The following is a 13,417-nucleotide window of genomic DNA, read 5'->3' on the forward strand; positions in this document are numbered from 1 at the left end:
AAAGAAATTGGCCAGGGGTGGGGAAAGTGGTGAACCCATGGCTGTCCCCGCTGTTTGTAGAACTTTCCTTGCCAAACGAAATAGCCCGAGTTCATTGTGAACTGAAATATAATACACCGCAGCAAGTTTAAATACAAAAGATTATTCAAGGAATCATCAGCAGCTCTAAAAAACGTTCCTAACCTCAACAAATTTGGGAGACTTACATTATGAGAACTTCAGCTCAACTGCCAAGACAACCAAATTAGCCCACCAGAGGGCACCATTAGGACTTTAGGAACAATATTAGTTTCTTGCTTTCTTCCTCATTTGCTTTTGTTAGTGCCTGCGTGCACATACCATATCTTTATGTTCCTGAAGATGGCAACGTGACGTTGCCGAAATATAGAAGTTATTCATTAAAGTTACCTTTAATAAATATACTTTATATGCATTGTTAATTCCGTAAACTAATTACCAGTTATGTATGACCAACGTATAAGCCTTGCTACTAGAATAATGACAGCATATCATACTTCAGACAACCAAATTTCAATTATACCAGTTAACTTGTTCACAGTGACTTAATCAATCCACAACTTTGGCTCTCTTATTTTTGATACTCATCTTTGAGGCCATCCCACCATCATCATTCCTTCTTAATCCAGCATCTCATAGTCATTCTTAAGCATTTATTCCTTTGGCCTATCATAATCACTTCCTCGCCCTTGTATTCATCTTATCCTTCCATAATCTGGTTCTTCCCCCCCCCCCACCCATTCTCCATACTGTATCTTGACTGTGTACTCTTAGCAAACATACAGGTCCTACTCCAAATGTCTAACACCAAACATTCAAATGGAATCAATCAACTTCACACCATTTGAACTTCCTTCAAATTCACTCCATTCATTGTAATAATTTTGCAATATACCTTGGAATGCAGGATATTGGGAAAGCACAAGGAGATTCAAACTGTTTTTTTACCTTTCAAATATCTTATTTATAAAATGAAAGAAAATTTCTTAATATCTTATAACAGATTACATTGGGCATTTCCAATATTACAAGCATCACAGAGAATGTAATTTTTTGATGGAATGGGTGACACTATCCACATGCCGGTAGCAAATTAAGGTTAAATCTTACTGTCCTAACCTGAGCTTCCTTCAAGCAAAGAATTAGTTCAGAATAATCCCAACTTTCCTTTTTTTGTGTTATGCTCAATGGCCTGTTACAAATAGTTTTTTATAATTTCACATACATCATTTCCATCATGAAAATGATATACAGTGGGCACACCTGCTTACGATTAAATGAGAAAAAAAAAAAAAAATGGTATGCAAATCACACAAATGAAAGCAATGGAAACCAGTTTATCCTCCTTCTCCCCATAAAATCTGGTAAATAAGATTTATTATTATCAACAGATCTCTGTGGGACTGAGACTCATCATGGGAGATCTCACTCTCACATGTACAGCTCATCATACTTCAACTAAAATGCATTCACTGTTCTTGCACTCACCACATTTTCAGGCAATGCATTCGCATTCTAATCACCCACACACTCCCCATGCAAGAAACCTACTCCTGACCTCCCTTGCACCCACCTTATACGGCTTCCAGAGATGGCCTCTCATTCTCATGTCCAGATATTCTATGAAAAATCTCATCCAAGTTAATCTGATAATTACCCCTTACCAACTTATACATCTCAATCATGTTTCCCCCTCTTCCTTCTATACACTAGGATCTGTAATTTACAATATGTTCTCTTATTCCACATTCCAGATACCACAAACCAACTTAGTCAATTGTCTCTGAATCCTCTCCAACATCATCCTTTTGAAAACCTGATGACCAAATCTGTGCACAGTAATTTATATGTAGCCTGATCAAAGCTTTGTACAATGGAATCAAAACATCCTTATTTCTAAATATCAGGGTTCTCCACATCATTCCCATAATCCACTGTTTATCCTCAAAATTTTAGCAAAATATCCATGAAATTTCAAGTCCCTATCCACCAATACTCCCAGATCTTTCTCCTCCACCTCCTCTAAAATATTCCCATCAATCCTATACTCTGCATCCCATCTTTGCCTTCCAAATTTTAAAATCTTACACTCTGCAACATTAAACTGACATCCTCCCACACACACTCAACCCATTCAGACAGTCTATTTAGGTCCTCATGCAAAACTACAATATCCACTATTTCTCGTAATACTCCCCCAACTTTGCATCATGTGACTAGGAGTTTGCTGCAAAGTTCAGTGCTGGGACCACTATGATTTAATTTGTACATAAATGATATAGGAAATAACCTGAAAAGAAATATTCAGGGTATTTTCCATATCAGTTTTGCACCATCAGTTTGCTGATGATGCAAAATTAGGTAGAGTAATAATTAAGGCAATGCGGAGAGCTTGCAGGACAATTTGAATAGGCTATTAGAATGGGCAAAATGATAATAGGTGTCAATTTAATGTGGGAGAAATGTAAAGTTATGCATTTTAGGATAAATTGATTACAAGTTGTCTACTCCAGAAAATAGATGAAGCTAGCAATTTAGGAATAGTGGTAGATAAAGTTAAAGTTTCAAGGACATATTGTTAAGGTAGCTCATAAGCTTGACTGTTGAACATTATTATTATTCGTGACACCTCCAAGGAGTCCAAAGACTCATCACAGGAGGACACCTACAACTGTCTCAACCACTACACTGAACCTCTACTATGAATCATCTCCATCAACGCCATCTACCGTCCACCTCCACCACGACCAGTATTTTTTGTCTGTAAATTGCGTGTGTTCTGAAGGGACGATTTGTCTGTATGCAGGATGAAAAACCTGAGTTTCTAGGAGAAAAAACCCTGCTACCTCCGTATGAGATTGGCTAACTCACCTCCGATTAAAATCGTCCAGATAAAGATTCCTCCCGTCGCGACGAGAATCGAACTTAGGCCTATTCCAATTGAAGGGTGCAATGTACAGTTGTCTTCAAATTGCACTACGGAGGCACTATAGTAACAAATAGAGATAAGGAAATGTTATTCTTCCTTAAAGGCCTGGATATGTCCACATCTGGATTACTCTGCTCAGGTCTAGTCTCTTGGGTTTCTTGGAGATGAGAACGCAGTAGAGAAAATTCAGAGGCGAGTGACCAAGAATGGTAAGTGGTTTGTTCTCTATTAGGATAGATTAAGGATTTTTGGATTGCAGAAGTTGGTTGATAGGAGAAAACGAGGGGATGTGACAAATATTTAAATTAATTAAAAGGTTTTATAGGATGGAGGGGAAATGTTTCAGCACTTGCCTAGAGGGGCCACAACAAGAGGTCATCCCTACAAGTTGAATAAAGGTGTGGTTAGTAGGAGTGTGAGGTCTAGATTTTTTGCTTGGAGTTCTGAATGAGTGGAATGGGTTGCCAGAGTCATTTGTGAGTGCTTTGTGGGATCAAGAGGTGTGATAGATTGTGTGGATAAATTGGGTCTGATGTGATGAGTCTTCAGAATCCATGGAGGTGTCCAAACATTAATAATATATTGTCTCGACAGCCTTTTATACTTAGTTGGCATTGTTTGGGCCCTTAAATTGACCCTAATTTTTGAGGGCCCCCATGCACTTTTGCATAAGTACAGCCCTGGCTGGTACCTATCCCAATGTACTGGTACCAAGCTATACAACCTATTCCAGAAAAGGCAGATGAAAGTCTACTGTCAAACTAACAACTGATAGCAACCATCTCACCTCTAAAATAAAAGAGAAAGTGAAACAGTCAACTTCTCCACCAATTAGAGACATCCAGGTTAATGACTCACCACTGATACAGATTCTATCATTCTGGATCCATGTCTGGCTTCAGCCTACATCACCCACCACAGAACGCATGCCATGGTAAGGTTTGGAGAAATGCTGTTAACATTTTCAGAGCATTTAATTACATGAGGCATCAAAGCCCACTCCGTTAACCAATCAACAGGTTAAGAATCTGAATCCCACCACGAGCATGTATGTCTGTAGTTGTCTTTAGGTGGAAGATGAAGTTGCCTGCCATAAGACCACCATCCTGATTATTAAAGGTGTGAAGCAACTTCAAAAAAGTTTCATGGCTGGTCTCTATAACAGGATTTCTAGAGAATAACCATGCTGTGCTCTCTCTCTCTCTCTCTCTCTGGTCATTCACTGTCATAGTAATGGCTCCCTCTTCTTGAACTTCATCAATGCAGCAACACCTCAGGGCTCTGCTCTATCACCTAGCTTCTTTCTAATATACATAAATTACCTGCTTTCAATCACCACTAATTCTATCCACAGCCTTTGCTAATGACAGTACACTTTTTGATTTTTATACTGCAAAGACATCAAAGGTCATACCTGCACCACAACCCAGATTACAACAGTACATATGGTAAACGGTGAGTAGGACAATCACAAACATCTATGTCCTGGGTGGGATTGAAACCTGCAGCCCCTTGGATGGAGAGCAGATAAACTAACAACTTGACAAAGCAGTGTTAGAATCTAGTTGCTTATTATTATTATACGGTATCTCCATGGAGTTCAGAGACTCATCATAGAAGACCCAAACTATTATACACACAAAACCTATCATGCCTCTGTTTAAACTCATTTACTGTCAGGGAACTCAACTAATTCTGGCAATCCATCCATTCACCAGTCTCCATGCAAAATATGTACCACCTCCTGGGCACCAAGAAACCCAGGTGACCAAATCTGTGCACAACAGTCAAGATGTACCTGAATCATGGCCTTATTAAAGAGGGATAATAACTTCTCTATCTTTACTTGTTAGTGTGCTTTTCAACATCCAAGTAATCCTTTTTTGAGCTATTTTACCAACTTTTGCAATATGCCCTCTAAACTTCAACTCTGTCCATTATTATCATCCCCAAGTTCCTGGTCGTAAATTTCTTGCAATCCAGTACCATCAATTTGATACACCGTATGCAACCTTTTCAACCCGAAGTGCATAACCTTGCATTTTGCAACATTACATTGACAATCATTATCCTTTTCCCACAATGCCAATTTATTTAAATCGTCCTTTATTTAATGAAAGGGAATATTCAGTTCAGCAAAAAAACTGAATATCCCCTTTTAACCCAGAGGTACTTCACTAGTCACCCTCCTTCTCCTAGATTCCACTCTACCATAATATACTACTCTAGTGTCTGTCTGTCAGCCACCACCCCTCCCCATCCATGCTACTAGCTTCATATACATTCCCATTTTCTACAACTTTTGTAAATAGTTTTCCATGTGGTATTCTGTCAAATGCCTTTGCAAAGTCCAGCAATACCATGGTGCAACCATTCCTTTTATCCAATTCTGCTGTCATTTTATTATAAAATGTGAATAAATTACTAAGATAAGACCTATCCTTTACAAAGCCGTGCTGACCACCATAGTGTATCACATCCCTAGCCACCCACTGTTGGATTTTATCTTCAACCAATTTTTGCAATACTTTAACAACCACTTCTGATATATTAATCAGTGTGTAGTTTGCTACCTCTCTCTTAAAACAATCTTTATGCAATGGAACTATTTTACCCTCTTTCCACTCCTCTGTAATCTTGCCAGAGCTGAGACTGAACAGCTTCATCAGAGGCAATGCCAATTCTCTTGCACATTCATGTAGTACACAGGCTGACATGCCATCCAGTACAACTGCTGTGTTCACATTCATATTTTTTAAATATGCTGAACATCCTGTTCATCCACCTTAATTTTGATATGCATCTCTGTCACGTCAGTAACTGCAAAGATCTCTCTGGATGATATACCTTTGCAAAATGATCACTCAGCAACTCAACTATTTCTTTTGTGCTGTTACCTTCTTACCATGAGTGTTGTTTAAAGTAATTTTTCCTCTTACTTGCTACATAACAACAACAAATAAAATAAAAAACTCCTTTGGGTTTATTTCAGCCTACTTCACTCGTTTTCTCTCATAATCTGATTTGGCCTTTCTTATCTTATGAGTCAAATGGCAAGCTTACGCAGCTGTAAAAGTTTCAATTTTGTAAAAAGTTCATTACTTAGAATTGCCAACAGATAACAGTTCGCATAATTACGTGCATCATAAATTTTGACATTGCAGTTTCAAGAATTACTGTAATGCAATGTAATATGCAATGCTCTTAAAAAGTTTGGTAGTCAGGAGGCTTAAGTGTAAAAGTTCAAAAAAACATGCTATGTTATTTTCGGACTAAATCATAATTCGGGAGGGGGGGGTAAATTCTGTTATACGTTCAAGTCCGTTTATGTTGCTGCACGCACATACACACAAAATCTATCCACTAACGATTTGTAATGAACATTTGAATGTCATTTCCAAGAATCCCAATTATAAACTTCTTTGATATAGTAAAATAATAAATTTCGTGTAGTGGTTCAACTTTTCACATGATAATTTATTAAATAACTATCGATTATAACAAACAAAAGCTATAAGAAAATCACTTTGCTTACCTTGAATACACTACCAAAAAACAAAATACAGTCCTGTACAACAACAAAGCTACCAAAATAAAAGGATTATAACAATATTTCATACGATAATCTCATGTCGTAATCTGTATCACGAGTCACAAATTACACAATAAAAAATAAAAAGGTAAACAACATCTACCTAGATCAATTTGATACCTTTCGGTTATTGCATTTACGTTCTAACATATCAGCGCCCCCGTAAGTCGATGTCACATGACTAAAACAACAACAAAAAAACTCTTCGTAATACTTTCTCAAAACTTTTTTTTGTTTTATTTAATTACCCCCACCTTCCTTATATTAGCCAATTATGCATCTCTGCCTGTTTTAACAGCTGAATAGTCCGTTACTTAATCAGGTATTTTAATTCAATTCGGTTGGTTTTATTATACTAAGCTTATGTTAGATTTAACTGGAAAAACCAACAGTCTTGGAAGCTGTTGATTGTGACAGAATAAAAAATTTTAATGGATTTGTCACCTCAGTTTTATGGTTTGATCAATTCGTTCCATTTCTTACATTTTTTTCTACTTATTTTCATATCATATTAGATGAGAATAGTCATAGAAAATAAAATAAAAGAACAGGTGACAATTTAATTAGGAGAGGTATGATAGGATTTGTGTGTATGATGGTCTATTTGGGTTTCCTGCGATGAGTCTCCGGACTCCATGGAGATGCCGTAAAATAATAATAATAATAATAATAATAATAATAATAATAATAATAATAATAATAATAATAATAATAATAATAATAATAATAATAATAATAATAATAGGTGAGAGTGATCATAGGGTCTTGACTTGGGAGGTGGCTAAAGGTGTAGAATTTTCAATTAAGACAGGGTACATGTGGAATTATCAAGCTGGAAAGTATGACAAGCTTAGGAGTTCGATTGGTTCAGTGCTATGGCATGTACAACTGCAAGGACTAGAAGTTGATAGTGCATGGGAGGTAGTTAAGAAGTGCTTGCATGAAGCAATGGCTGACTGTATACCTAGAGTCCGAATAATAAATCAAGTAGGGGTTAAATGGATGAATAACACCATTAAGCTTGAGCTGCAAAAAAAGAAACAACTATGGAGGGAATTTAAGGAGAAAGGTGACCGGCAGGCACATGAACGGTATAAAGCGCAGGCCAGAAGGGTGACGAGTGTGGTAAGAAAAGCAAAAAAGGATTACGAAAGAACATTGGCCATACAGGCTAAAGAGAAACCTAAACAGTTTTTTAGATATGTAGCAAGTAAAAGGAAAAATGTACATGGCAGAATGATTTTAAAGAATGCCGATGGTAGGGAGGTAACTGAATCAGTTGAGATAGTTGAGTTACTGAGTGAGCACTTTGTAAGAATATATCATCCAGGTGGTGACATTGCAGAAACGAATAAAACAGTACATTATACGGGAATTGTGGTGAATGAAGTGGAGGTGAGTAGTCTATTGCATAACCTCAATGTCAATACATCTGTGGGATTGGATAGTATATCAGCTCGTGTCGTACATGAAGCAGCTAAAGAATTATCAGTACCCTTGACCATTTTGTTTAATCTGAGTCTCGGGTCTGGGTTAGTCCCGAGCCGGTGGAAAGAGGGGAAAATAGTTCCACTGCATAAAGGTGGTTCCAAGACTGCTGTTGTAAATTATCGACCGATTAGCATATCAGGAATCATTGTCAAGGTCTTAGAGAAATTAGTCAAGAAAAGAATACAGAATTGGATAGATGAAATGGGATATTGTATGGGGGACAACATGGTTTTGTGAAGGGTAGATCATGCCTCAGTAACTTGCTCACGTTTTATAACACAGTGACGGCTGAACTGGATATGGGTAATGGGTTTACAGTGATACTACTGGACCTTGCCAAGGCCTTTGATAGGATACCACATGGAACCCTAATCAGTAAACTGGAGCAGATGGGGATAGCTATAGAGTTGGTGAGATGGATAGGAGGGTGGTTGAAGGAGAGATACCAGAGAGTGGTTTATTCATGAGTGGAGTCTAAAAGACGTCTTGTGACTAGTGGTGTGCTGCAGGGCTCTGTTCTTGGATCACTGCTTTTCAATTTGTTCATCAATGATATTGGAAAGGATTTGAGAGGAAGTGTTCACTTGTTTGCTGATGATGCAAAGTTGGGTAGAGCAATTGGAGTGCACAGGATGTCAAAATTTTACAGGATGATTTGGATAGTTTGGAGGACTGGGCTCGGAAAAATGGATGTCAATTTAATGTGGCAAAGTGTAAGGTTATGCACTTTGGGGTGAAAAGAACAGCAGCAGTATATCGCATTGGTGGAACCGTACTCCAGGAGATTGATGAGGCCAGGGATTTGGGAGTGTTGGTGGATAGGGAGTTGAAGTTTAGGGGGCACATTGCAAAAGTGACTAAAACAGCTCAACAAATCACTTGGCTTATGAAAAATACTTTAACATGCAGAGACAAACAAGTTGTTGTTCCTCTGTATCAAGCCTTGATAAGACCCCATCTGGACTTCTGTGCCCAGTTATGGGCAACAGGGTTTCTTCGTGATGGGGAGGAAGTGGATAGGGTCCAGAGACGAGTGACCAAGATGATAGCAGGTCTGTGGAATGAACCTTATGAGAATAGGTTGAGGATTTGTGGGTTGCAGAAATTGGACGATATTCGAAGGAGGGGTGATATGATTGAGACATTCAAATTACTGAAGGGTTTTTATAAGATTGATCCAGAAGATATTTTTGAAAATATGACTGGTGGTGGGAGGACTAGGGGCCATGCATGGAAGCTGGGATGTTAGACAAGGGTGTTAGAGCTAGGTTTTTTACTTGGAGAGTGGAGAATGAGTGGAATAAGCTTCCAGAGTCTGTTGTGGGTGCTACGACTGTGAATGAGTTCAAGGCAAGGTATGATAGATACTGTGTGAATGTTGAATAGTTGTTCTTGACATGATGTTAGGGCCTCCCTCGATGAGTCTGTCGACTCCTTGGAGTTTCCCGGAACAATAATTATAATAATAATAATAATAATAATAATTTTTTTATTATAGAATTATTTATTATAAAATTATATATTATAAACTTATTTATTATAAAATTATTTATTATAAAATTATTATTATAAACTTATTTATTATAAACTTATTTATTATAAAATTATTATTATAAACTTATTTATTATAAAATTATTATTATAAACTTATTTATTATAAAATTATTATTATATATTATAAAAAAATTATTATTATTATTATTATTATTATTATTATTATTATTATTTACAGAGCCTGTGTAGCTCAGTGGATGTGGCGTTTGCACACCACCGCGCTTGGCCATGTTTCCTCTAGTCGGCGACTAGAGGAAATTTTTCTAAGCCTTTTTTCGACCGGTTCCCGAGTTAGTCGATCTCTGGCACGGGCAAGCAGGTTTTTCCTCCCGGAAACTCGGGTTTTTCGTCCTGTAAACTCAAGAAAATCGACCGTAGAACCCACATTATTTCAGACATTAAATATATTGTGTTAGGGTTAGGCACCACGAGATGGCGGCACATTTGAGCCGTCTCTCTTCACTGCGTACCGCTTAATTAGTGATAGCCTAGGGCCATCTGTCTCTGATTGGGTACCAGTGGAGATTGAACTGCCCACTCAGTCTCCAAAAGTTGGATAGGGCTAAATGGCCTCGCCTACTCCCGTATATACGGGAATAAAAAGGCGTTAGCTGATTTTTTTTTTTTTTTTTATTATTTACATATCTAAAAGGGAGAAAATATATATAGATGACAAAATAAATAAATATAATATCTGTGGAACAACTAAAAGGACACTGAATAAATAAACAAAACGAGAAATTCAACTTCAATTTTATAAAGTAATGGCTACTCCCATTCCGTTATATGGTTCAGAAATATGGACTATTAAAAAGAAAGATCAAAATAGAATACATGCAACAGAAATAAGATTTTTGAGAACAATCGAGCGTGCACAAAATTAGACCACATAAAAAATTAAGATATTAAAAGAAGTAGTTTAAATGAAAATAAAGTCAGTAATGAGTGCTTTGTCGGTTAGTGGGTTCAATGAGAGGTACGATAGATCATATGGATAGTTTGGGTCTCTGGCAATGACTTTTCGGTCTCCATGAAGGCAACCGTACAACAACAACAAATATCCGAAAAAGTTCCACCAATAGAAAGGGGGTTAAAAGCTCCTCTAGTACACTAATCTAATCTGTAAGATTCTTTCTTCTCGCAGCCTAGAGCTATGCATTCAAAAGCGTTTTTGCAAGGCTACAATACCTCTTACATTATATTTTTTTTCCCTGAAATTTGAAAACAGTATAATGGAGCCAATCGTCTGTTGTTGTTGTTTTTGTTGTTGTTGTTGTTGTTATTATTATTATTATTATTATTATTATTATTATTATCATTATTATTATCATCATCATCATCATCATCATTAAAAATTATTATAAAAAACAGCTACCGCCTTTTTATTCCCGTATAGGGAGTAGGCGGGGCCGTTTTAAGCCCTATTTAACTTTTGGAGACTGAGTGGGTAGTTCAATCTCCACTGGTACCCAATCAGAGATAGCTTGCCCAAGGTTATCTCTAATTAAGCGGCATGCAGTGAAGAGAGACGGCTCAACAAGTGTCGCCATCTCATAATCCCTAACCCTAACACAATATGTTTAATGTCTGAAATAATGTGGGTTCTACGGTCGATTTTCCTGAGTTTGCAGGACGAAAAACCCGGGTTTCCGGGAGAAACCCCCTTGTCTGTACCAGAGATCGACTAACTCGAGAACCGGTCGAAAAAAAGGCTTAGAAAAATTTCCTCTATTCGCCGACTAGATTCGAAAGCAAGTCTTTCTTCGTGTGATCAAGCGCTATGGTGTGCAATTATTATTATTATTATTAATCCAAAAACTCCACAAACGTTTTTACTTTTCTTATGCAAAGCAGTTTTACCCTTCTGGAGACTGAGGGGAAGTTTAATCTCCACCAGTAGCAAGTCAGAGATAGATGGTCGGAGACGTCACTAAGTTTAAGCAACATTCAGTCAAGAGACCATAGACAAGTGCCCAACCTCATGGTCCCCAACGTTAACACAGTAAGTTGTCTGAAATAGTGTGGGTTTTACAGTCGAATTTCTTGATTTTACGGGACGAAAAATCCGAGTTTCCATGAGAAGAAACTCGCTCTAAGAAAGGTTTAGAAAAAAGTACCTCTAGTCGAGAGTAGAATTGATATGATCTTTCTTCAGGTGGTCTAGTGCTGTGGATGCAAACGACTTCCACTGAGCTACATGGAATCCTATCACTCATGGTAGGACGTCACTCTACATTAGACTACTCAATCCACCCAACTTCATTTCTATTCCTAAATGCATTTTATGTCTTTTACAAATGTGTATTTTTCAGGTGTTTAGACTACTTTCCAAGAGGAAAAACATTAATTTCTAGGAGAAAAATTTCCATATGAAATTGTGCAAGCCACTTTCAACTGAAAGACATTATAAATTTGCTCACGGCATTTTGCAGATCTCTTCCAACCAAACTGCGCATATGGATAGAAAACTGACTTCATCCAGAACAACGCACCTGAACACTAATTTTATTTAATGTTTAACGCCAATAAAATTGTTAGTTAGTTTGAGATTAGCTTTACTACTGGAAATACTTTGACATGGAGGAGGGAGCTTTAGTTATCGCATTCTTTCCCTACTAATATTTGCAGTCTTGCTTTAAAATTTATTTATTTATTTATTTAGAGTATGATGCTGATACAAGAGTGCTAAGGCTCGCAGGCAGCGATGGCACCATCCTATGAAACAAATATAATGATGCTATTGGTTATAATCTATTTTTGACTGTGAATTGTGTTTTCTGTTTCTCTGCTTTTATGACAAAAAACCAAGGAAAAACTCTGCTCTCGCTCTCTCCGTATGACTCCGGCTAACTACCCTTCGATCGAAAAGTCCTGATAAAAATTCTTCGCGTCCTAGTCGAGAATCAAATTCAGGTATTTCCAACCAAAGGGCGTCATTGAATTCATTGAGCAATGGAAGCTCTTTTTGAAAAGGATTAATAAGTTAAAGTTATGATAGATTATTTCTGCTAAATGTGTGGGGGAAAGGAAAAATTATTATTTTATAATAGAGAAAGACTTTTCGCTAGTGTCTTTGAATCGGAATTAAGAAAAGGGTAAGAGAAGAGTGAAAAATGTCGTCCTATGACAGCCTTTTGTAGGAAAGGAGTTGCACCACTTTGAGCTGACATTAGAGAAAGTGTTAGCCTAATGTTTCAATTCAAATAAATAAATTTGTGTGTGTGTGTGTGTGTGTGTGTGTGTGTGTGTGTGTGTGTGTGTGTGTGTGTGTGTGTGTGTGTGTGTGTGTGTGTGTGTGTGTGTGTGTGTGTGTGTGTGTGTGTGTGTGTGTGTGTGTGTGTGTCATCACTTGACTAGATGGGATTATGACCAAATGATAAAAAATAGGAAAATATGTTCTACTGCTAAATTTTTTGCATGATGGAATATTACGCGAATATATAAAGGATCACCAAGATGTATGAATGTAGAACAGAGATAGAACATCAAAGAGAGACAGCGACGAATTATAACAAAGCCAAAGACAACATTCAGTTACAATATTATGCAACATCAATTTGGCGTTGCTTAATATTGTAGAAGCAATTTCTATAAAAATAATATTTAAAAAAATGAGAAACAAACTTGCCTCTATGTGCAGTGTCAAATTTCTTTTTAAAGAGCACACGAACTTCGTTATACATCACAAAATATGAAGGAACCTAAAAGAGACACCCCAACGTGGAAATTACGTTTAGAATCAAAAATAAACCAGCTCAGAGAAGATGAAAGCAACGTAAAGAATTGAAAAAACATGGAAAACAACAGAAAAGACCAACGAGCAGCTTTGCGAA

At 37.2% G+C, this 13,417-nt stretch overlaps 1 protein-coding gene across 1 annotated transcript in view; it reads right to left on the bottom strand.

The window, feature by feature from the left end:
• The window catches only part of LOC150097262 (membrane protein BRI3), a 53,553-nt gene extending 46,881 nt beyond the window's left edge, over positions 1-6,672 (bottom strand). Inside the window, exon 1 of the mRNA XM_090407229.1 lies at positions 6,483-6,672. Coding sequence (XP_090263355.1) covers positions 6,483-6,565 — 83 coding nt within the window. The 5' untranslated portion in view covers positions 6,566-6,672. The remainder of the gene's footprint in view (positions 1-6,482) is intronic.
• Between the last annotated feature and the right edge of the window lie 6,745 nt (positions 6,673-13,417).

Source organism: Typopeltis vanoorti, chromosome 17, assembly GCF_054136105.1.
Source record: "Typopeltis vanoorti isolate ZY-2024b chromosome 17, IOZ_Tvanoo_1.0, whole genome shotgun sequence".
NCBI lineage: Eukaryota > Metazoa > Arthropoda > Arachnida > Uropygi > Thelyphonidae > Typopeltis > Typopeltis vanoorti.